The sequence below is a fragment of the Sinocyclocheilus rhinocerous genome, unplaced genomic scaffold, assembly GCF_001515625.1.
Source record: "Sinocyclocheilus rhinocerous isolate Xijiao unplaced genomic scaffold, SAMN03320098_v1.1 scaffold591, whole genome shotgun sequence".
Classification (NCBI taxonomy): Eukaryota; Metazoa; Chordata; class Actinopteri; order Cypriniformes; family Cyprinidae; genus Sinocyclocheilus; species Sinocyclocheilus rhinocerous.
Genome location: NW_015641476.1, coordinates 880,267 through 906,140, shown reverse-complemented (window position 1 = coordinate 906,140; position 25,874 = coordinate 880,267). Strand labels below are relative to the sequence as shown.

The following is a 25,874-nucleotide window of genomic DNA, read 5'->3' as shown; positions in this document are numbered from 1 at the left end:
CATATACCTGCGTGAATCGCCATAGACATAAACTTAGAGAAGTAGCTCCGGTTGGAATGTTCTTCCGCGGGATGTGTGCAGTAACATACTATTGGGTGCAGTTCTGTTTATTAAACGCTAGAGCGCCAAAAGTTACATAGTGCCCATATTCAAAGTACAAAACTCAAACAAACACACTTACAGCCTTCCTTGCAGTACTCAACCCCATAGCCTTCAAGCTCAGCTGAGCCTATTCTCTCTGGAGCCCTCCATTTCAGAGAGATGGTGGTATCACTGATGTCATCCACACACAGCCCAGTAGGCTCACTGGTAGGAGCTGTGGACAGGAAGTTGATACAAATGAGTATGTGTTTCACTTAAAAAAAAAAATTTTCTTGTATAAAGTTTTGTTCAAGTACCATTTCCTTTGTATTGGCAGCTGGAGTAAATTGATGTAAATTGATGTACTAGAGATTAGCTTTGTCAGCTGACAGCAAGGAAAATCCTTGTGCGTATGATGTATTTTAAGTGCAACATTTGCTATATTACACTTATATACTGTTACTAAGCCATCAAAGACAGAGATAGTACTGAAGACTGTTTAATACATGGCTGGATTTGCTTGGACTTGTCACTGTGGTTTCCAGTAAAGTCCCACTGAACAATGTGACAAGAGCAAAGCGTTGTCACTAAACTAAGCAGCCATGGAAACTATGGAAGCAACCTCAGTCTTGTGAGGTTCATCTCTATACTTACCTTTCAGACTACCTTCACAGAGAGCCCTTCATTACTGACAAGAATAACCAACATTGCTTAAATGAGTCTGAGTTTAACTTGTGCAGTGGTGATAAGGGCCTCCTGAAGATATCCATGCTGTCTGCTGTGATTTGCAAGCAAGCTTCAGTCTAAAATGTTTGTGCCATATTTAAGCAGCAATGACATGCCCAGGTCAAGCTGTGTATTTACGAAGACTGTGAACTTGCACCAAATCCAAGAACATCTATTCATATCTAGCCAAGAGTTATCTAGAGTGGAAAAATTACTCAATTACTTTTCCTTGAAATGCGAACAACTGTTTATAGCTCTAAATAGGAGGCCAATATAAATAAACAGTGTAAAAATGATCAGGCTTTGCCTTGTTGTGCTTATTCAGGCCTTAAGATGCAATTTTGCCACATTGACCAACAGAACGCTGCTTGGTTTGGAAGTGACTTCTGTGTGAACTGTGCTTCATACATCGCTACACTACTGACATTTAATGTTTTTTGCCTGCAATATTTCACTAATGTAATCACATCTTTAGATGCAACCATACACACAATGACATTAATGTCCACTTACTTAAATCATGATGTAAGTAATGTTTCCTACTTGTTTCAATTAAGAATACTCAACAGCTATTTATGAGCACGGTTTATTCATATCACACATTAAAACTAAGATTTTAAAAACGCACAGTCAATACTACAGTCTCCAGGCTCAAGGCATCCCAGACAACAATATTTTAACGATTCATAAGTGATGAATCGCTGTCTAATCAACTGAGATTTCGGTATGGAGATGAAGGTTAGGATCATGATTTTTTTGGTAGTACTACAACACACTGTAAGTATATATTAGCACCATTTGTTGTTTACTTTTGGCATCTGATTTGGACCCGGAAACAGTGACGTCAGACTTAACAAGCAGATAGTAAAATCCTACATGCTCAAATTTAAGCATATCAACACCCAAGCTTAATACAATACCTATTGATTACATGTGGACAGGTATTTTCAAACTGGTTTAGGTTTTATGCCACTATGGTGTATTCTTGAAATAAGTTAATGACAATGATACATGGGCGTTCTGGCGCACTATGGCTGCCGTCGCATCATCCAGGTGGATGCTGCACACTGGTGGTGGATGAGGAGATTCCCCCCTTCTATGTAAAGCGCTTTGAGTGCCCAGAAAAGCGCTATATAAATGTAAGGAATTATTATTATTATTATTATTATTAAGGTGCATTCATCACATTACCATTCTTCTGTAAATGTTCATGTTGAAATCAAGTTATTTCATTAGGAATTTGCAATCGTAAATGAGAGCAAAAGATTTCCCCACACAGATTTTGCATCGAATTTAAGATGCAATTTTGCCACATTGACCAACAGAACGCTGCTTGGTTTGGAAGTGACTTCTGTGTGAACTGTGCTTCATACATCGCTACACTACTGACATTTAATGTTTTTTGCCTGCAATATTTCACTAATGTAATCACATCTTTAGATGCAACCATACACACAATGACATTAATGTCCACTTACTTAAATCATGATGTAAGTAATGTTTCCTACTTGTTTCAATTAAGAATACTCAACAGCTATTTATGAGCACGGTTTATTCATATCACACATTAAAACTAAGATTTTAAAAACGCACAGTCAATACTACAGTCTCCAGGCTCAAGGCATCCCAGACAACAATATTTTAACGATTCATAAGTGATGAATCGCTGTCTAATCAACTGAGATTTCGGTATGGAGATGAAGGTTAGGATCATGATTTTTTTGGTAGTACTACAACACACTGTAAGTATATATTAGCACCATTTGTTGTTTACTTTTGGCATCTGATTTGGACCCGGAAACAGTGACGTCAGACTTAACAAGCAGATAGTAAAATCCTACATGCTCAAATTTAAGCATATCAACACCCAAGCTTAATACAATACCTATTGATTACATGTGGACAGGTATTTTCAAACTGGTTTAGGTTTTATGCCACTATGGTGTATTCTTGAAATAAGTTAATGACAATGATACATAAAGACAGCTCTAAAAATATATATAAAGATGTCATGGAGACTGGTATAATCCCTGCATTAATAATCTCCACAAAAGATTGTTAGGATTTTTTTGGTAGTACTACAACACACTGTAAGTATATATTAGCACCATTTGTTGTTTACTTTTGGCATCTGATTTGGACCCGGAAACAGTGACGTCAGACTTAACAAGCAGATAGTAAAATCCTACATGCTCAAATTTAAGCATATCAACACCCAAGCTTAATACAATACCTATTGATTACATGTGGACAGGTATTTTCAAACTGGTTTAGGTTTTATGCCACTATGGTGTATTCTTGAAATAAGTTAATGACAATGATACATAAAGACAGCTCTAAAAATATATATAAAGATGTCATGGAGACTGGTATAATCCCTGCATTAATAATCTCCACAAAAGATTGTTAGAAATAGATGCCTACTGCCAACAGGTTTAGGCTCTGGTTCCAGCTCTGGTGGGGGGGCAGTTTCCTCTGGAGGTGCTTCTGCAGATGGCTCGGCCGGTGGTGTTTCAGCCGGCGGTGCCTCAGCTGGCTTCTTCTCAGCAGTCTTGGGGAGCATCGGTTTGGTCATTATGTCTCTGGATCACTTCAGTCTGGTGTGTTTTACAAGTAGAGCCTCCTGAAAAGTATCTGTCTTTTCTGTAACACCTGCTGTGGTCTTCTCTGGGTGCAGTAACGGTGACAAGCAAGCAACAAAGGAAGCGCAGTGTCCTGCCCCCTCCTCTCTTTTGACAATGCCGTAGATACAGCTTTGCAAAGTGCTAACATGCCATTATTTATAGAGAAGGATGCCATGGATAGTTTCCTAATCAGCTGTCTTGTAACAGACAACAGTCTAGATAGCAATGCTTTTAACGCAGCTCACTAGAAGATTATGTTAAAGATGAGCAAAAAATGAATGCAAGAACATCATTAACATGTCAATTGTTTAAACTGAAAAGGACCTTTTCAGACCATTTTAACAGAACACAACCTGTTGATTGTACCAATTAGATGAATGAAAAAATGTGGCTAAATAGCTCTATGTGTCTGGAGAGGAACAGCAACCCTTAAGGCAGCGGTTCCCAAACTGGGGTGCGCGCACCCCTAGGGGTGCACAGACCGACCAGCAGGGGTGCGCGAGAGAATACTTTTGATGATCTGTGTGCATTTTTTGAAGGGGCAAGTGAAGGAGAATCCTTAAGGGATGGTTCATCCAAAAATGAAAATTCTGCCATCATTTACTCACCCTCATGACATTCATGACGGTGACTTTCTTTCTTCTGTGGAATGTTAAAGAAGATATGTGGTAGAATATTGGTAGCCAAACTGTTTCGGTTCCCATTGATTCACACGGTATGGACAAAAAATAAAATGGAACACAATGGGAACCGAAACTCTTTGGTTACCTCAGAAGAACGACGTGAGGGGCGATTAAAGGATGATTGTTTTGTTTTGCTTTACTTTGCTTTGCTTTGCTAAACTATCCCTTTACTTGACAACCAGATCTTGGATCTTTCCAAAAAATAGCAATATTAAAACACAAGATATCACAATGAAAGAAGTGGATGCAATCCATAAAACTGGCATTCAGCATATGCTATCCTCCTGATTAGCCATTACATATTAAGATTAAATATCTGTAACAGAGGCTTAAAGAAAAGCAGGGGAAACAAACGAGTCCCTATTACGAAAGCAAAGTTATAAATCAAAGCAGTGGAACTCACCAACTGGCACAAATGGCTGGGAGGCAGCACTGGGGCGGGACATGCCGATGGCGTTTACTGCGTAAATGCGCATTTCGTAGGCTACACCCTCAATCATTCTCTTGGCTTCATATGTGGTCTCTTTATAAGGATCAAAATTGAGTCTCATCCATCTATAGCTCTTTTTCTTCTTCCTTTCAAGAACGTAACCTGAAAGACATTAAGAGCACATTGTTATCATCGTGCACTTCCTCTACAGTGCACATTTAAAAGCGGATTTTCAGCAATATTATTAGGTCATTTTTCATTAGGTAGCTTTTTCATAATATGTAGGCTCCTTCACTTAACTTTAAATTAGATTTAGTTTGTGTTAAGTTAGTGGTTTAGCAAAATTAATTCATAGTTCTTAGGAACATGTGATGTCAACAAGATTTACTTAATAGAATATGAACTACTTATAGTAGCACTATAGATAGCTCTGTAGTAATACTGTGTACTATTATTATTAAGTCACCTATGACTGGCTGGCCATCATCAAAGAGTGGGGGATCCCATTGGACAATACAAGAATCTTCACCGACGCTAAGGATTCTGGGAGCTTCAGGTGGATCTGGCACATCTGTAAAACATTAAAAGCACAGTCACACCATTTCTTCTGTACAGCTAATATACAGCTACATCAAAGACATTTTGCTCTCAAATGGCAACTCTCTTCTATATATCTGAATATTGCAAACCTCCAGAAGGCAATACACACAGTCACAGAGTGATAATAAACAGCCAGAAAGAGATGTAGACAGTTTAGGTTGTGGCCTTTTGATGCATTTCATTTTAGTGCAGTTCTGAAGTGTACAAAAGAGAGCTGCAACATGGCCCATAATGAATAAGGGCCTAACGGATTTTCAGCAATATTATTAGGTCATTTTTCATTAGGTAGCTTTTTCATAATATGTAGGCTCCTTCACTTAACTTTAAATTAGATGAAGTTTGTGTTAAGTTAGTGGTTGAGCAAAATTCATTCATAGTTCTTAGGAACATGTGATGTCAACAAGATTTACTTAATAGAATATGAACTACTTATAGTAGCACTATAGATAGCTCTGTAGTAATACTGTGTACTATTATTATTAAGTCACCTATGACTGGCTGGCCACCATCAAAGAGTGGGGGATCCCATTGGACAATACAAGAATCTTCACCCTAACTAAGGATTCTGGGAGCTTCAGGTGGATCTGGCACATCTGTAAAACATTAAAAGCACAGTCACACCATTTCTTCTGTACAGCTAATATACAGCTACATCAAAGACATTTTGCTCTCAAATGGCAACTCTCTTCTATATATTTAAATATTGCAAACCTCCAGAAGGCAATACACACAGTCACAGAGTGATAATAAACAGCCAGAAAGAGATGTGGATAGTTTAGGTTGTGGCCTTTTGATGCATTTTATTTTAATGCAGTTCTGAAGTGTTCAAAAGAGAGCTGCAACATGGCCCATAATGAATAAGGGCCTAACTTCAGCCTACCAGAGAACAGCTGGGAAATGTACCCATGGTAATGGGGTTTAAAAAAGCTTACCAACAACTTTAACATTAATGTCAGCTGTATCCTCTCCAGCAGGATTGCGTACAATGACAGAGTACACTCCCTCATCCTGACGCTCCGCCCCCTCAATGGTAAAGATACAATGGCCTTTGGTACTCTCCACATGAACACGTCCATCTGAGTCTGTCAGCACCTGAACAACCAATCAAAACCGCTTGTTAAAAATGGTGAGCGGTTTTCATATCAACCTGGATCAGTCACAGGCCTTCAAATTCAACTCTGAATTCTCAAAACCAGGCAATCAAGAAAAGATCACAGAGGAAGATCTAATATAATACTTGCAAATGCCAAAACACCCATAGATACTACAGATATCTGAATTATCAGAAAATATATGTTACCTGTTAAATACCCCCTAGTTCCTATGAATGGATGGTGCTTATCTTTTATCTTCAAACGTTATACTTTATGAACTTTAGATTTTAAAAGACGCACTCACCTTGTAGACAGTATTGTATAGAGTTGTGTGTGGTGTGTGTGAAAAGCTTGCTTCATAACACTGTCAAGATCTCAGAAGTATGATGATTTGTGTGTCAAAGTTTCCGTACCCACTGTATATATATATATATATATATATATACATATATATATATATATATATATATACTGTATATGGAGTGTCCCCCGGATTAAATTGATCAAGACTGCAACATCATGCAACATAGGTCAATAACATCACAGCCAAAGCAAGAAGCCAATAAGACACATGATTATGTGCAGTGTACAAGCAGTCGGGATTGTTAAGGCCTAAACTCACTTCACCGTTCTTCACTGTCCATGTATGCCTTGGTTCAGGACTCGACTCTCCCTCCTTAAAGCTACCCTACATGAGCAGAGCAGAAGATGTGTAGCCATGGCAACCAGGTCAGTGGTTAAGTGTGAGAAAATTAACTGTCAACCTTCCATTTCAGCTCAAAACTCCCAAAACTCCCAGTCCCAGTGAGCCTCGACAAGACTTTCTGGTTATGGCTGGGAGATGTTACAGTACCTACCTGTCAAGGCTTCTGAAGCCCAGTTGATGGATCTCCTGTTACATTTGCAGGACAACATGGCAAATCGTAAAGAATTACAGTACACACATACAGTATACCACAAACTGCAGATGAATTAAAAAACATAAAAAAGATTTTCTAACTAAATGTCATTCTAAAGGAAAAGTTTAGTGGGTTTTGGTGTTTTGCTGTAACTGACCAGGGCTGCGTTTCCCAAAAGCAAGTAGATCTTACAGATCATTACTGCCAATGGTTTCTAAGATCTACTTAGGCTTACAGTGCTTTTGGGAAACACAGCCCAGACCTATTCGCACAGACAGTGATTGTTAGAAATTGATACCAGACAAAATTTAATGAATCGCTCCTACCTTTTCTCCTTTTGTCCAAACCACAGTGGGGGCAGGATCTCCAGTAATTGGTACATCTAGTCGCAGTTTGTTTCCAGCCACAACCAAGATTGTGGACTCAGCGGTGCGGCCCATGCAGTCCAGATGAATCTTGGGAGGATCTTTAAAAAACAAACAAAAAAAACAGACAAACAAAAGAGAAGTATGTTGTTGACACATTTCTCCAAAATAAAGTGTTACAAAAAATTGTTATTTTCTTTTATTCCAATATTTATGATTTAACATAGTTCCCAGAAACACATCAAATGACATATTCATGCTGTTTTTATTTTTACCTTGCCGTGGAACAAAGTCAATCTTGACCTCTGTAAATATAAAGCACAATAATTTGAAAAACAATGGCACAGATTTTTTTTAAAGAGTAGTTTAAACTCACATTCTAAAGTAATAATTAAACAAAAGGATGTACCTAAAAAGTTGAGCTTGGCAGAGAGATTGAAGGCATAGCCCTCAGGAACGAAGGTGTAGTCACCCTCATCCTCTGGCTTTACGTCGTCAATGGTCAGCTTATGAATCCTAAATATAAATAAAAAAGCAACTTCACAATACTTCAAAACTGTGCAGTAGTAAAAAAAACAAAGAGAGGTTGTAACATCCATATTTTTTAAATCCTGTATCTTTTAATTTATTGAGAAGGAACCTGGCGTCGGCACTCGTTATAACGCTATATTTTTTCTGACAATGGCAACTGTTCAATAGTGTTCTATAGTTTCAGTTTTGTTGATCTATTTTGATTCAGAACTAGTGATTCATTCTTTTGAATAGGTTATTTTCAAAGAATGAATCAAACAGGTTCACGATTCAGACTGAATCATTCAAACATGTTACTCAGGCACTGAAGTGTTTTTCACGGTTTCTGACAACTTCTACAACAAGGGGAACAAAAAGAACACTGGATGAAGGTACAGTGAAATAAACTCCAAAACGCCTAAAAAAAACTAAAATTACCATAGTTACAATATACTGCGATGTTTTAGACATGTTTTTGTGAAATTTTATTTAAATTTTACTTTACTAATATTTTACTATGAATAGAATGTTTTATTACACTTTAAACTTTATACCCCTTTTAGAGCTGCTTTGCTTTTGGCAGTGTTTTTGTAGGTTGAGTTACTTACATTGTCCTAGCTACATTCAGTTTAGCCAAATCTAACATGCATGATTTACCATGCTTGTTTAACCTTCATTTGAGGGTTGAATGCATAGACTTTGCTTATAGACATCAAGAAGTCTCCAACTTCATATTTACGTAACACATGTGCACTTACCTGCCAATGTGTGTGATATGAGTTCTGGCATCAGGTTTCACCTCCACTCCATTTTTGTACCAGATGCCTTTCACATTCTCATCAGAAACCTCACATTTGAACACAGCCTGGTCTTTGGCCTTCACCGTCAGGTCAGCAATGCTTTGATACACCTCTAGCTGTTTCTCTAAAAGTCAGAGGTCAAAGAGAACACTGTCATCACACATGACCAAAAACCATTCACTTAATAAAAAAAAAACAGCATGAATATCTTGCCTGTTGTGGTTTACTGAAGAAAGAAATCATATGGGTCTACTGCAACATGCATGGGAGAAACTTATTCATGTTTGGGTGAACATTCCCTTTAAGATAATAAAGAGAGGTGGGGTAAAGAAAGGGAACAATCCCACTGATGGGATGGTAGAGTTACAGTAATACTGGGCAGCTTTTTGTTTTCTTGGCACCTCTTGTACTTGATCAAAAGCCCAGACAAACTGGTAGCAGACATACCTGGGTATCAGTTTGCTTGTAAAGTGCTATACATGCTTGAAGACTCAGAATAGGTGACAGAATGAAGGAGGGAGAAGAGAGAGTGAGAAAGAGACAGAAGAAAACAATAAAAAGAAATGGGAGAGAAAGGGAATGAGTCATAAATCTTTCTTAGATGCTAATAAAAGAGAGAGAGGGACGGAGCAGTGTGTGGCAATGACAGAAAGAGAGAGTGAGGGAGGAACAGACAGAGTCACCTGCCCCGTTCAAATATATGGGTCAGGCGGTCTAACAATAGCTGGCATGTGGGCATTGTGAGTGGTAACCTTGTACAGAAGTGTCGGTGGCCATGTTTTCTAAACTGACGAGAGGTGAAGTTTGAATGACATGGCCACAAGTGTGAAACCTTAATGACTGCCATATGTGCAAAGTACTTTTTTATATCATTTTTCCACCCCTTCCACTATCAAGGGCAGAATTTGTTCAATAAGTTATAGTACAGATCTGAAAACATATGTGACTGGAGACAGAAGTTTGCAAATATAGGAGGCCTTGAAACTCCAAATTCAGATATTTACCCTGAACCATGAGCTCTGCTAATGATTGCCCTCCATTTGTTTTCACTCGGTAGTGTCCACAGTCTTCCTTGGTCACATCATTAATGATAAGGACATGCTTACATCCATCTTTCTTGAAGCGGTACTTGAAGGACTCATCTCGGGTGAGTTCCACACCATCTTTCTCCCTATACAGGTCAGAAGTTTGGTATTAATATTTGTTGATGCAAATGGTTTTCAATCACTGTAAAATAGGTAAATTCAACCATATAGGGCCTTAAAAATGAAGATTCAAAAAAAAAAGTTTATTACGAATGAGAATCTAGAAGGAAATTAAGATATATTGAATACTTTTAGAGTTCCAGGCATGATAACTTTAGAAAAAGAATATTTATGTCACTCAGAGAGGTATACTCTATGCAATTGAGCTGATAGAAAAAAATGAGATACATTTCTAGTTTTAACATTTTTTAGTTTTTTAGATATTCCACTTTAAAAGAAAAAGTGATTTCCATATCTCTGGAACTGAACCATTGATGGCCTTTAAAATTAAGATACCAAAAGGAAAGTTTGTTAAGAACCAGAATCTAAAAGGATATAGGATATTAATATATCTTTAATAATTCTTGAGTTAACAATTAAAAGAACCAAAGACTTAAACTACTTCAGTAATTACCCCATTACGCTTGTAATATAAAGTTCTACATTGTGGCGTTCCAGTACTAGGAACAGTATCTACTTCTGCCTTTTTCTAATCATCAAAGTCATCCGCTATTCAGGTGCCATAAACCACCAGTGACTTTCTCATTCCATTCTAGGACACTTGTGAGGTGCTAAAAGGCTGCTATGACCTTTTCCAGGCACTGATCATTTACAGCCCAGAGTGATGTACAGCCTTGGCTACAGCTATGGCAGAACCAGCACTCACTCACACACCACCATCTGTCAGTCAGTGTGACTCACCCAACCAGCCAGCCAGCAATGCTAAAAGAAACACATATGCCATCTACTGGACATCTGTGGAATGCCAGGACTCTGACTTGTCCAGGACAGCTTGAGAAATGGTCACCTTTTCTAAACTCTTCTTTGGTTTTGTTTGATATCTTTAGTGTAATGCAGTTTAGTACAGATATCAGCTTTTCAAGTTCATTATGGATGCACATATGACCTGAAAGGCCTTTTTTAAAAGGCAGCGGCTATTTGCACTAAGTGTAAATAGCAATTAGATGCTATTTTTATTAAGTGAAAATAGCATATTTTCTTAGCGATAAATGCCATTTACACTAAGCTTTTCAAGTTCATTATGGATGCACATATGACCTGAAAGGCCTTTTTTAAAAGGCAGCGGCTATTTGCACTAAGTGTAAATAGCAATTAGATGCTATTTTTATTAAGTGAAAATAGCATATTTTCTTAGCGATAAATGCCATTTACACTAAGTGCAAATAGCGATGGATTCTATTTACACTATGTTAAAATAGCAGGGTTTTCTGCTATTTATACTAATTATAGCAAATAGTGGCAATTATCTGCAGTGCACCTCAGTGTTGTAGTACATTATAAAACAGTACGCAGTAATAACGTATTGAGTGTAAATTATAATTTTAATTCAAACTATTAAATGGATGCCACCTTATTGGGGAAAGCCCCCCCCCCCCAACCCTACGGATCAAACTCTGGCCGATCGCGTCAAAAAGCACGTGTATCTACGCCAATGGAACTTATATTTAGCGTGTCTTTTGTACAGCCTCGGCCAACAAAGCGGGCTATTTGCACTTAGTGTAAAATAGACACTCCGTTTTTAAAATATGTCTTGGAAAATGTGTTACTACTAATGGAAGGGAAAAGGGAGTGTGTGCATGTTGACAGACCTACCATTTCACCTGAGCCCCCTCTTCAGACACGTCACACTCAAACTCTGCTCGTTCTCCCTTCATTACCATCTGATCCTCTAGATTACGTACAATCAGAACAGGAGGCTCTGAAGGCAGAGAGAGATTTAAAAAAATTACATACAAATAATATAAATAAAAAATTCTTAACGTAATATAAGATAATATAAAATATTTACTTGTCTGTAAAATTTTGTCTTTTCTCAGAGATCTCTGTCTGTGCAAGTTAAATACCTTTAACAAAGAGCTCAGTGACAGTCTTCTCTTCTCCAATCATGCACGTATAAGCAGCATCATCTGCCAGAGCACAGTTGTTGATAGTGAGGAAGCGTTTGTTGCCTACACTCTCAAAGATGTACCTGTAGGAAGATGAGAAAGTATTTAGTAGCAGTTCCAGCGTTGTTCTCTAGATGGGGACAAAGCATCAATGTTGGAGAGGCTCTTCCAAACACATAAACAATAGATATGAGAAAATGAACAAAACACTTGTTTAACACCAAAAATCTTGATATAACGACAATGTCAAAAATATTGTGGCAAACAAATAATAGACAATTGTAGGCATACGACAAGATTCGTTTTAAGATTCTTCAGTTCACAAGATGTATTTTTACAAAAGGTATTATTTAACTAAAGTCACTGAAAGATATTATTAGCCACTGAGGATAGTTTTTGTTCTATTGTTATTTGAGTCCTTAAACATCTGACAGCCTCCATCTGTTGGCACAGCTGGCATCTGTGTCTACAGAGCTATGTATTCTCAGAAGACTGTCCCTGTATATAGTCAACAGGCTGTTTGAAACGTCTAACCCCACAGAGACAAGCCTTGAAGTTGCTGATTGTGTTTAGGCTGCGTCTTGTCATAAGCATACTGTTGAGTTCCACTCACTTGCTAGGGTTGACAGTGGAAAGCAGGTAGAGCAGTCCATCCATAAGCACACAGTGTTGTCAGAAGTCAAAAAAATAGACAGTTAATTGTAATCCTTTCCATGTACTTTTACTACTTTAAGAGAATGCATAACCCACGTGACTCAATTTTTTTCCCTTTACATTACAGTGAAAGGATCAAAGTAAATACCTTCCAGTTAGGTGTATCTCTTGTCCATTTTTTAGCCATTTAACCTCTGCATCTGGATTGGCCACTTCAATTTGCAGTTTGATCTTGTGTGCCTTTTCGACTTGGTAGGCTGGGTCCAGCTTCCTCAGAAATGCTGTGGTTAAAATAAAGATGAAACTTCACCACTATTAGAAAGAAATGTGCAGCACATGAGCATGCTTAAAAAGAAGTTTGAGGTTTTCTATTGAACAGCAACAAAAATTTGAAGCAAGAAAACTACTGACAGTAGGAATTTATAGTCTGTTCATATCCACTTAATATATCTCACCATTATCATTGCAACTTGACCTATCGCTAACAGTCAAATTAGTAAATGACTTACAGTGCCTTGCAAAAGTATTCTTTTTTTAACATTTTGTTATGTTGCTGCCTTATGTTAAACTGCTTTAAATTAGTTTTTTCACATCAATCTACACTCCATACACTATAATTACAAAGCAAAAAACAGATTTGTGACAACTTAGCAAATTTATTAAGAAGGAAAAACTGATAAGTACTATTCATACCCTTAACTTAGTACTTAGTTGAAGCACCTCGACAGCCCCACGTCTTGACTGAGGATTGAGTCTGGCCACACCGCCATAAAGCCCAGATCGGTGGAGTGTTGTTTCTCAGTGATGTTTCTCCCAACTGCATATATGATCATGGAGCTCAACTAGAGTGACCATCAGCTTCTTGGTCACAACTCTACGCAAGACCCTTCTCCATCGATTGCTCAGTTTGGCCAGAAGGCCAGCTCTAGTAAGAGTCCTGGTTGTTCCAAACTTCCTCCATTAAGGATAATGTAGACTGCATGCTTCTGTGAACATTCATTCCTGTCTCTCCGCTCTATAGGCAGTTATTTTGACCTCAGGGCTTGATTTTTGCTCTGATATGCATTTTAAGCAGTTTTGCACCTTTTGTTGAGGGGTGTGTGCCTTTCCAAATCATACCCATTTAATTGAATTTGCCAAAGGTTAACTCCACTCGAAGTGTAGTAATATCTACAAGCGATATTGGAATGCTCCTGAGCTAAATTTCAAGTGTCCCAGAAAAGGGTATGAATACTTATGCAATGTAATTATTTCCGTTTTTTTAATAAATTTGCTAAGTTGTCACAAATCAGTTTTTTTGACTTGTCATTATAGTGGATGGAGATTAGATTGATGTGGAAAAAGTAACATAAGGCAGCAACATAACAAAACGTGAAAAAAGGCACTGTATATATGCCACTTGAGTGGCCTGTAGAGTTAACTAAGTTCAACAAGGTTACAAACCTGCACTTTTCTTCTTTTCTTTTTTCATTTTTTTGAGTCTCTTAAGCATCCCCCGCAGGTCTGTGATTCCATACTGGAAGGCGATCTTTTCATACTCTGATGGTGAAGACTTCTGGAGGATTTCCCATGCGTCTACCTCAGGCTCTGTGCTCACATGAACAGCTCTGCAGACCCACAACAGTGGATAGAGATTGATCAGGACAGGTAAATCAAGTCTAAACATCTTGTATCATCACAATGTTTTAAAATTGTTCTTTAAAAGATTATTAAAGGGATAGCTCACCCAAAAATAAGAATTCTGTCATTATTTACTCAGCCTGATGTTGTCAAACCTGTATTACTTTTTCTTCTAAAGAACCGCAAAAAAGAAGATAATTTGAAAATGCGTTTCATCCATACAGTGCACATCAATGGGGTCTAAAACAGCAATGGGCTCCATTGACTTTGATTGTATGGATAAAAACAGTTTTTGTTCTGCAGAAGAAAAAAAGTAATACAGGTTTGGAACAACATAAGGGGGAGTAAATGATGACAGGCATTAAGCATGTTAGGTACATTATTTGTTCAATCTCTTTATTAAAATATAGAAATGCAATGGCAAATAAATAGTAATAAATGTTAATGAATGTTATTAAATAGATTTTTATTCTGTATGTTTAAAAAAATCTTACCGTAGGCCAGTTTTTAAGAAACTGCTGTACTTATGTAGAGGCAGAATCCAAGCGTCAAGCATGGTAAGACAAACCACAGCAGATTATTGCACATTATCAAGCTCTCAGATCACATAGCAACGCATTGTTAAACCATCAAGACCATTTTACAGTTAAATTTTTATAAAGGCACTTAAAGCATGCAGTCTACATTGTGGCCCATAGAAACTTCCTCCTTATTCAAATGTTTTATCTTCATGTGCCTCTTGTGTTTATTCAACTAAAAGGGTTAGAAACTATTTGCGTGAACGTACAGTGTTTACTGACATAACCAATTTGCTATGCTGTCAGAGTCAGTGAATGTGGTATGAATGCGTGGAATGTGAAATGACGTAGGAATCGTGACACTTCTAGGATTATGTGATTAATTAGGACTATATGAGTATGATGAAGGAGTTTGCTAAAAATAATTCAAACGTGACTCTGTCTATCTAGTTCCAAGTGGGTGTGCAGTCTGCAGAGTGGAAAAACCTAGAAGGACTAAAGTTAGCAATCAGTGGCTGATTAGGAGAGAGAATAATCATGGCATCACACACACACATACACGGCAATACAACATTCAACATTCCTTCATACACAACCAGTCAGTTCAGTGTGACACACTTACTCTCTGAATATGGGAGTGGAGCAGCCACAGAGGAGAAAAACAGGGAAAAAATAAAAACATAGATAAGCCTTAGAAGGGAAAAAAATCATTTAATAAATAAATAATGACTAAGTAAAGCCTACAATTCAGTGTTTGAAATCACACACTTTATAAATCTTAAAAAAATCTTGGATTCAAAATCTATTTTAGGCTTCAATAATAAACAGTACGTTTCACAATGTTAAAAAAAAAATTAAAGCACACATATGATGTAAAATGAATAAGAAATATTTTAGATTTTGTTAGATTCAACCAAAGGCCCTTTAAGGCAGGGGTGTCAAACTCAGTTCCTGGAGGGCCACAGCCCTGCAGAGTTTAGCTCCAACCCTAATTAAACACACCTGATCCAGCTAATCAGGTCCCTAAGGCTTATTTAAAAACTAGATTGGTATGTCTGTTGGAGCAGGGTTGGAACTAAACTCTGCAGGGCTGCGGCCCTCCAGGAACTGAGTTTGACACCCCTGCTTTAAGGCATCAAAGTACATCTAAAGTCTTTGGTTCAACTAGGTCACTATCAAACATTTGTGACACTGAGCATGTGAATTCCTTTGTACAAGTGTCATGTTTTATTGCTTATATTGAAGAACAAGATGTTTTTTGGATCTTGCTCAAATCATGTTAGCTCATGCTGATGTCATTAAAGGTAAATTGTTTCAAGGCAACTTTTGACTTAAATTGTTCTCTTAAAATATTGCATTTTCATCAGTGCTCTCAGATTTTGGACCCACACTGTATTCACTGGGGACGTTTTTGTACAGATAGAGAAAGTAGACAATGAATGTATGTGACATATTAGATCTCTAACTAAAGACTTACCTCTTTTTCAGTAAAGCACTGAAGTCCAGTTCTCCTGAGTCTTCACCTGCATCTGTGCTACTGTACGAGAGAAACGAATCACAGGCCACAAAACATTCTCACCTCATTATAAGGTATGTACATTTTAGGGAAAACAGCTTCTATAACATATATAAAATGCAGTCATTTATTAAAAATGGATATGTATTTAATAAATTGTTTTGTAAAAGAACAGAATATCAAGCATGTTGATGCAAATGACACATGTCCAGGATGTATTATTATCTATAAAACATATGGAATGGATGAACACTACTGTTCAAAAGTTTTGGGATCGATAAGATTTTTAAATGTTTTTGAAAGAAGTCTGTTATGCTCTTCAAGGCTATATTTGTTTTATCAAAAAATTACAGTCAGAACAGTAATATTATCAAATATTATTATTAAAATAACTGTTTTCTATTTTTAATATATTTTAAAATGTAATCTATTCCTGTAAGGTCAAAGCTGAATTTTTAGCAGCTATAACTCATCTCCTAAGTGTCACACAATCCTTCAGAAATCTTTCTAGAATGCTGATTTTGTGCTCATGAAACATTTATTTTTATTATTATTTATTAATTTTTATTATATAATAAATGCACCATTGCTGAATAAAAATATTAATTTCTTTTTTAAAAAAGTTTAAAAGATGGATCTTATTGACCCCAAATATTTGAATGGTATATATTGACACATATATACAAGAACATATGGGACTGGTGTGTAGATGCACAAACAATACATGCACTTTATACAGATATCTTTAAGCTCCACTGAGGCAATAGAAACTGGAGCAGAGCTGCACTATACTGTAAACAGGCTTTGTTGGAGGATGACAAAGTTGAGTTAAAGACACAGAAATGCTGATGTACTGAAGAAATCCATAGCAGACTTCTATAATCACACATGACATCACTGTACATATCAAAGATCTAGGCAGCTATATGTCTATTATAAGGCAACAATATTATAATAAGTGATCATCTTGATGCTAGAGCCTTCTCTCTGATCTGTAAAGCTAGTAGTATTTGAAAGATGTGTATGTATGACCCATGATGAACTGTCTTTAAGGAACTTCTTAAAGACACGAAGAGGAGCAACAAAACAGACACGTCACTCAAAGTTTGTGCAGCTGGTTCCACTGATTTTGACAAGGTGTCAGCCAAAGTTAAGAACTGCATCGAGAGATTTCTGATTAAAGTATTTCAAAACAGTCACGGACAAATGCGGATTCTGGTTAAACTGGTGGCAGCGTTATTAGTGTGATCCTCTAATTTGCTCACTCTTAATCAGTGTCTGCACTTGAAAAGATCAGTGGACAGGGAAATCATATTCACTCTAAGGCCCTCTGCCTCTGATACACCAGTAATGAGTGTTTGGAAATTGCCCTTCTCACAAAAACAGAGAAAAGTGTGAGAAGAGATGGAGGAAGACAACAGAAAGGAAATGAGACTTTGCAAAGGTCCTTGGAGAGTGAGTCATAAAGCGTCAGCAATGACTAATATCACTCTCCTTAGATGTTGCAGACAAAGGGAAAAGATTGAAAAGGACAGAAAGAAAAGGGCAAGCTATAACCGATGACTGATAGAGGGACACGGATGGACACTGAAGGACACTATGAACTCTTTTGATGACAAATCAGCAGTGTTAGGCTAGTTACTCAAAGAATGTAATATATTACTCATTACTAGTTACTCATTTCGAAAGTAATATTGTTACTTTACTTATTACTTTCTGGCAACAGTAATTAGTTACACTACTAGTTACATTACTTTTTCTTCACGCGCAACAGAAGTTGTAACTGTGTATCTTCCCCGTAAAATTCTAGTGATTGATAGTGACATTCAAGAAGTGTTGTATTAATCTCATTAATTGTCATGTGTAGCTTGAAGCTAATTGTCATTTCTCCGTTACCCATATACGATTATATTTCTTTAAGTTTGCAAGAAAAAACTTTAATTTTCTAAAAAGATTTTTAATTATAGTAATATGTACCACATGCTGATCAGAGGGATGTGGGTGGGATGTAATGCCAGGGTAAAGTAAAGCCACAACTTACACAACAGTGCTCAGATCATCTTTTTTCCTGACAAAATCAATATAATGCAATATTTCTATCTGCTGAATGTAAGCTTTTCCATATTCCAAGCTTGCCTGCTGCACTGGGGACATCACATGCATGTGCGAGTCGTGAAAATTATGAAAATAAATCTAGGAATTATTTTATTGTTGGATTTTAAATCAGCGGGGTTGAGGCATCAAAAGTAAATAAGTAACTAAGCTGTTTTATGGATGGTAACTGTAATATTATTACTGAAATCTTATTAGTAATTAGTTACACTACTAGTTACTGCAAAAAGTAATATTATTACAGTAACTAAGTTACTAGTTACTAGTTACTGCCCAACACTGCAAATCAGAGGGTTTGGTTGGGTAAAGACAATGACTGTGAATATATCCCCTGCTGCAGCAAACCCCATTAGCTACCTGCCAGGCTCTCCCATCTTCTTACCACCTGCACTGATGCTCCTGGGTAATCAGCCGTTCCAAAAAGTGTTAACGCAATAGAAATACAAACATTTTAATCCCAAATATGACTTTACATAAAAACAAACCACATAAAGAAGCACTAGGATCTACGCACACAAAAATCATCAAACCAACACACCACACGACATTCAAGAAAGCAAACAAACCAGGTAAGCACTTTAATATGTTGCTGAAATAGCACGATACTGCTGGTCTGCATGAGTCACGTCACTTTTTAAAATTTTATGAAGCAAGTGTTGAAATGAATAGTTTGTAGTTTATTAAAAACACAAAGACAAATACTCACGTGCGTCTAAATGCAGTGCGAATATCAAACCCATCTGTTGTACGAGCCTCTGTGAAATGCACACATTACCAATTAATTTGGTACAATTATCAATTAAAACAAATAATTCATTCCTTGTTGATATTTATCAAGCATGCATTTAGTTATTTTTATTACCATGCACTGCCAGGTCAAAATTGCAGCTGTCAAACTTGTCTCTAGAGGACACCTCACAACGATAAGCTCCAGCGAAGTTGGCTTTAGCTGCAATGATATGCATCTCGAAGGTGTACACCTGAATAGAAAAAGGTGTTTGGTTAATTTTGCTTATTTTTGACTTTCAAGCTTTTCTAAACATATCAAGGTAGTATATTACACAACTGTTTGGTATTGCCCATTGCCAGACCTTCGTGTTGCGGTCATAGTGCTCTTTGAGTTGAAGGTGCTTTCCTGACTTGCTGGCCAGATCCATCCACTTTCCTTTGAACCATTTTACTGTGGGCTTCTTCAGCAGAGATTCACCACACACCCGAGCAACAAAAGTAATGTTCTCACCTAAATGGGGGAACAGATTGAAAGATAATTTTTATTTCATATGTACTATCCATTTCTTAGTGACCAGAGGCCCTGTTACTCACCTACATTTACCTCCCCACTTTGAGGCCTTTCAGTGAAGAGACCAGTAAGGTCCTGCCTTGTGTCAGGCTGATGACTCTCAGGCAGACCTAGAAGAACAAACAGAAAAATAGGTTTGTTATCCAGTGAATCTTACATTTTTGAAATGTTTCATAAAACTAATTTGCATATTTAAATATGCCTGTATGTTTTTATATTCACCTTCAGGTGCTACGCCATCTGATGCGGTTCCACTGGTGTCTGCTGCTGAGCTTTCAGTAGGTGCTGATGGAGTCTCTTTAGGTTCTTCAGGCTTAGGCTCTACAACTGCAGGATCTGGGGATACAGCTTTTTGTGGTTCCTTCACTGCAACAATGAAAAAAATCCTTAAAATGGCTTTCAGGCAGATGAAAACAAGTGATAATAACCCATTTGGGTCACTGTTGATGAATGTAAGTCCCTAAAGCCTTACTTCCACATTACTAATTCATAATTTGTCATTTCTGCGTCTATAAAAGGAATTAAATATAAAAAAAAGGTCTAGGCCAAAGCAAGATGCTAATTCTTTAGCTCATAAGGCTCTTGAATATAGCGTTTTAAACTTAAAGCCTGATTTTGTTAGGAGAAAAATCAGAGACTAAAAACATTTCACACATATTGCCCTCGAAACACACTAAACCTGTCTGTTAATGAACAAGCTTTTGCTTGCAAAGTTTTGTTCTCATGGGCCTTTTATAGCTTTGATATTGCTCTCTTCAGGATTCTAATGGCCACACATTATTAGGACAGAGTCTTGCTTTTTCATCTTCCGCTGTCTGGATAAATGGCTCTAAATACTTGACTAATAACCACTGACTGAAACAACGCTGGTGGAGCTGTTAGAGACTTAAAGCTCCTCTTAGTTACAATATGTCCAGATAAAGCACAGCATTAATGGAGGATATGAAACATTGTGACAAGTGTGCTATGACTTTAGGCTAGCTATTCATCCAATATTTAATTTAACCCACACTTATCTTTTGTCCATGCACAATGCCTAATAAGATTACAAGCTCCACGAATGGACACTGAAAGGTAAAAGTGTTTGAAGTGAAGAACAACTATAAGAGTTCTGGTGAGTTTCCCAAATTCCATAGCAGGCTGAGAAATCCTTACCAATGGTGATAACATGCTCAGAAAAAGTGCATTAAAAAAACAACCAGTTGCACCTCTTGAAAAAAAAGTGAATCAGAAAGGAGAATTGGTTGTGGTGCTCTGTGACTGGTTTACAAATAAACCAAACGTGGGGTAAAAGTGAGTTAAATACAGGAAGATGTGCATCACCATCCAAACATCACCCACCTTCTGATTCTTTTATCTTTAATTCAAATTTGACCTTTGACACCCCAGCAATAACAGCATATCCCACTGCATCCTCCTGAACTACATTGTTTATGGTGAGAGAGTGCATATTGCCCTCCGCTGAGATGGTGTATTTGTAACTGGATGAGATGTCCTTGGAGTCTCGCTGCCATCTCACTTTTACATCAGGCTTCTCAGTCTCTGCTTCAAATATGACTGTTGCCTCAATCTCAGCCGTCTGAGTATTTGGTTTCTTGGTGAAAGCTGAGACTGAAGGAGTAAGGGAACCAGTGTAGGTCAGAAGAAAAGGATGCATTTCCAAAATCTCATAAAGCTCTTATCTCTGAAAATGTCCTGCCCTGACCCCATTTCCTCTCTAACCTCTCTAAACACACATTTACTGTAGAGCACATTCAGTGATACAATCACTGATTATAATGTGTTCTATGTGCTTTGATGCAACGTGTTGCGCCATTCACATCCGGTGTAGTAGTGTTACCTGCCAGTTTACACCAATGCTACCACTAGACTAGACGGTGTATCATTTTCATAGCAGTGACTCTTGACTTAACGGAGTAGTTCACTTCTAGAATGAAAATCCTGTCATCATTTACATCCACTTGTTCCAAACCTGAATGAGTTTCTTTCTTCTGTTGAACACAAAATAAGATATTTTGAAAAATGTTCCGTAGTATTTTTTTTTTCCTTCTGTGGAAGTCAGTGGTGCCCATCAACTGTTCGGATTTTTCAAAACATCTTCTTTTGTGTTCAATAGAAGAAAGAAGCTCATACATGTTTGGAACAAGTGGAGGGTGAGTAAATGATGACAGAATTTTCATTCTGGAAGTGAACTATAACTACTCCTTTAACTGTTTGCTCAGCTTTCTGTAGCACAGCTGGCGAGAACTTCCCTTCAAAATAATAGCTAGCATTCAGACAAGATAATGCAAGATAGGCTTTTTTCTTGTTCTTGTGTGGAAAAATGAATATGAATGCTTCTTGTTTGATGATTGTACATGTACAATGCAAGACAGGGAACATATCAACATCATAAGACACACCACACTGAAAAAAACTCATGGACTTATGACTAAAGATATAAATCAGGACAGCACTAAAATAGTAACTATTTTGACAATGAGGAGCACACGTTTCTCATCTTTCTACTTAGTTTTCTTAGCACACTTTGAAATATTCTCACAAAATCTAAGAAATTTAGTAAAGGAGGCTTTACATTTCTTCTATTTACATGCCATGTGTAAATGTGATATTTACCCACCAAAATTACCATGTTCAGTCAGAAAACGCGGAATTCAATATGTTCTTAAAAACAGGGTATTTTCTATTACTAAGGAATAAATATTATTTACGCTGAAAGTTAATTGAAAACATCCACCCAAAATTTAGAGGTAAATCACAGCAGTAAAAAGGGTGTTCAAGATTTCATGGAAAGGAAGAACAAACTTGTTTTGAAGAACACACTTTAATTTTCAGTGAAGACGATTAGACTATATTTTATTTGATGGGGGGCGGTAGGGGACCTGGATAATGGGTAGGGGGGCGCTGGCCCCAAAAAAGTTTCAATCTATTAACCACTGGTCTAATAGATTACCCCTTTAGATTCAATATGAAACTGTTACTAAAGCAAAACAGTAATTATAATGATGCTGAGGATGTGTAGTTTAAAAAGTATGTTATCTCTTGTACTCATCAGTGCTGTTTGTCTAACCGTTTGTCCTCCTGATCTCATCCATATCGCTATAAAATATAGCGATCTGTGTAGTAAATCAAATGGGTCCAATATGTTTTGTGATCTGATCCATATTGGCAGAAGTTGGAGACTATAAGTTTTGAATGCTCCTTTCTTGCAAATGCAAATTTTATCATTATTTTGGAGCATAGATAACCGTACCGTTAGGCTAACATATTCATACTAAAAGCCAAAAAAAACATCCATTTTGATTTCATGGGGACTTTAAGTCACCCTGTAATGAAAGAATGATAAGACAATCTAATTTATTTTTCCAATAAATAATTTTGCGCCAGCACAATTGAGCAAAGTTATTAACTGGTCATGGATTAAAAATCGTCAAACCTTATAATGGAGTTTGTTTTTGAACCACACTCTAACTCCACTCAAAATTACTGTTTGTATTGTTTTTGTCATTGGGCTTTTTAGCAGTGTGCTATCCACATTCAAAACTATAAATGTAATCCTAAACTAAGTGGATTTGTAGTGACCTTGTTTTTATTTCCAATGGAAAAAAATCTAAAACACATGGTATATTTAGTTTCTGGTGTGCATTTAGCCCATTAAGTGATATGATTCTCTAGTCAGAATTCTGTAAAACTGTCAAAATACCAATGACCCAAGTTATATTAAAAAACAGTGTAAAATGTACACAGTAATGTACTCCTAGCATATAATATGAATAGCTTATGCAATATTTAATAAACTACTTTTGCCTTTCGACACTTGAAAGTGTTGCTGGAAGTTGATCTTCATGGCTATTGTTACTCGCATGCCTTGAATTATTAACTGCTTTTTCATCGTTCTTTCTTTCACTTTGAGTTACACTGCTTCAATCACATCAGTGCAAATGGTTCAAGCATAAAACAAGCCAACCCTCTGGGTTTAAAAATAGAATGCATGTGCTCCCCATTGAGAACTGCAGTCCATGTTGACACAGCCACAGGTAGCTGCTAGATGGATTAGCTAGGATCTATTTCTGTTGTTTATCAAGTACTGGTCCCTCTCTTGCCATTTCAAAACCATGGGTATCCACATTGCCTTTATTCCACAGTGATAATAAACTAATGATGTCTCTGTGGTACATATGTTTTGAACCATAATGTCTGTGAGATAAGCACAAAAATGTGAAATTTGAAATGTCGGGTTGAATGTCTAATAGAAGAATTATAGATGAAAGGTAATTGCCTAGAGTGGGAGGTCATGGGATAATTAAAGTCACAGAGTGTCAGCCAATACTCATTGGAGTTTGCAATAAGCTGGGATGGGAAGGGAAACTATTTCATGAAGGTGACATTTATCATGAAGCTTATACTAGATGCTGATGGTTGCCAAACATTTCATTCCTAGGTGTGTCACTCAAAAGCCTTCAAAAGAAAGTCTGTTCAGTCATGATAAACTATCATTAAGAGCATATTGCTATGGAGATTGTTATGAGTCTAGAGCAGTGGTTCTCACCCTTTTTGTCTCCTTTAACTTTGTTTAAAAAAAAAATACAAATAAAAAAAGATTGTTAATGTGACTACATATATTTTAAAAATTATTGGGGCCCTATTTGGCCCTGGCACCTGGTAGAGAGCCACTGGTCTAGAGCCTTTGAAATACACTGAAGAGATTTAAAAAGGGAAGAGAAAGTGTGAAGAGAAAGTGTCTGCAGATTAATTTTATGGCTACCACTAAACTCCATTGCTTAATACTGAAAAGTCATGCAACAGCATTGTTAGAATGCTGTAGGTCTTAGCGAATATCACTGCAGTGGACTGTCAAACAGGTGCTATCACATTATGGCAATCTTTTAATTCCTGCTTAGGCAGGGTTATTCTGTGCACTTTTGGAGAAAAGCCATTTAGTCCACACTGTAAAAAATGACCGTGAATTTAACGGTAAAAGACTGTAAAAATGCTACAGTAAAAACCTGTTAAATGGTTAACGGTAAATTCCCCTACTATATACGGTGAAAAACACGGTATTTAACTGTAAATTTAAGTTAAAACCGTAAAACCTAAAACGTTGCTACTGTAAAACGTTGCTACCGTATTTTTTACGGTAAAATTCCGGCAACCACAGCTGCCGGTTTTTTACCGTGAATTTTACGGAATTTTTTTTACAGTGCACTGCCATTATTCTATCACATTTGCTTAGATAGGCCAGTAATGGATATTTTGGTTTAAAAGAAGGTAGTTTATCTTTTTTTAAATTTATTATTTTGCCAATAAGAAATTCAAGAAAAGTGCACATAATAGTCACATGCTTTGAATGTTTTCCATACAGTAGGCTTAAAAAAACAGCAGCTGTAGCATGCAGAACTTTTTATAAGAACATTGTGACAATATTTTATGGAACTGCTCATTCAAATCAACTGACACTGCCCATTTTTTTTTAAATATATGTTGTTCAAATTACTACAGATTAATTGTTCAAATGATAACAGAACAAGAATCAGAGGTGCAGGAGTTCAAATCATAGAAAATACATAGTCACAGAAAACCCAGCACACATAGGGTCAAAGTTCAGAATGGAAAGGTAACATTCCCTCAACCAACAACTCAAAACAACACCGATTAAAAGTCTCTCCTGACTGACAAAAATCTGTTATATACACAATTGTCAAATAGAAATAAGAACAAAAACACTGGCATACCTGTCTTTTTAGTTGCCTCTGGCATCCTGGTTGAGTGTCCCTATTGGGTTCCAACAGGCATTGTGGACACCAACACCAACACTTCTCTTTTAATAGATACCCCCCGCCCCACCCCACCCAAATGTCACACAGTACATGCCCCAAACCATCCTGCCCACCCCTTCAGCCATCTACCACCATGATTGAGCACATCATCCATCACCTCCATTGGTTGACAGAACTAAAGAAAATAAAGAAGCTATAGGATGAAGGATAAGGGAGCAGGTACCGGATGGGTAAATTTAGAGTCTGACTGTAGCAAATCATCTTCAGATGTTCCCTCCCAACCATACTGCTCAAAGAAAGGGCTCAAACACTTTTTTTGTTTGTTTGTAATATTTTTAGTATTCTTGAACAACCTCTGACATTGCTGGACCTCCAGGAAGCCACAGCTTTTACATCTGCAGCTTTGTATTCTGT

General features: G+C 37.1%; 1 protein-coding gene and 1 long non-coding RNA gene across 3 annotated transcripts in view; one reads left to right on the top strand and one right to left on the bottom strand.

The window, feature by feature from the left end:
• The window catches only part of mybpc3 (myosin binding protein C3), a 36,346-nt gene extending 10,878 nt beyond the window's left edge, over positions 1-25,468 (bottom strand). The window contains exons 1-24 of one of the 2 annotated variants that reach the window (XM_016571719.1): positions 25,416-25,440; positions 21,025-21,294; positions 19,906-20,049; positions 19,707-19,793; positions 19,475-19,623; positions 19,246-19,363; positions 19,090-19,138; positions 16,233-16,292; positions 15,378-15,380; positions 14,732-14,755; positions 14,061-14,224; positions 12,766-12,898; positions 12,577-12,579; positions 11,922-12,046; positions 11,671-11,776; positions 9,817-9,983; positions 8,771-8,936; positions 7,912-8,018; positions 7,778-7,807; positions 7,464-7,603; positions 6,077-6,236; positions 5,011-5,115; positions 4,518-4,706; positions 182-316 (exon numbers count right to left, since the gene is read on the bottom strand). In XM_016571719.1, coding sequence (XP_016427205.1) covers positions 182-316; positions 4,518-4,706; positions 5,011-5,115; positions 6,077-6,236; positions 7,464-7,603; positions 7,778-7,807; positions 7,912-8,018; positions 8,771-8,936; positions 9,817-9,983; positions 11,671-11,776; positions 11,922-12,046; positions 12,577-12,579; positions 12,766-12,898; positions 14,061-14,224; positions 14,732-14,755; positions 15,378-15,380; positions 16,233-16,292; positions 19,090-19,138; positions 19,246-19,363; positions 19,475-19,623; positions 19,707-19,793; positions 19,906-20,049; positions 21,025-21,294; positions 25,416-25,440 — 2,659 coding nt within the window. Of the gene's footprint in view, positions 1-181; positions 317-4,517; positions 4,707-5,010; positions 5,116-6,076; positions 6,237-7,463; positions 7,604-7,777; positions 7,808-7,911; positions 8,019-8,770; positions 8,937-9,816; positions 9,984-11,670; positions 11,777-11,921; positions 12,047-12,576; positions 12,580-12,765; positions 12,899-14,060; positions 14,225-14,731; positions 14,756-15,377; positions 15,381-16,232; positions 16,293-19,089; positions 19,139-19,245; positions 19,364-19,474; positions 19,624-19,706; positions 19,794-19,905; positions 20,050-21,024; positions 21,295-25,415 lie in introns of both variants that reach the window. The other variant, XM_016571720.1, reaches the window with a different exon arrangement.
• LOC107755069 (uncharacterized) lies at positions 15,968-19,744 on the top strand. The gene is made up of 3 exons (XR_001641650.1): positions 15,968-16,059; positions 16,244-16,345; positions 19,684-19,744. It is a non-coding gene; the product is annotated as an uncharacterized LOC107755069 (long non-coding RNA).
• Positions 25,469-25,874: the final 406 nt, after the last annotated feature.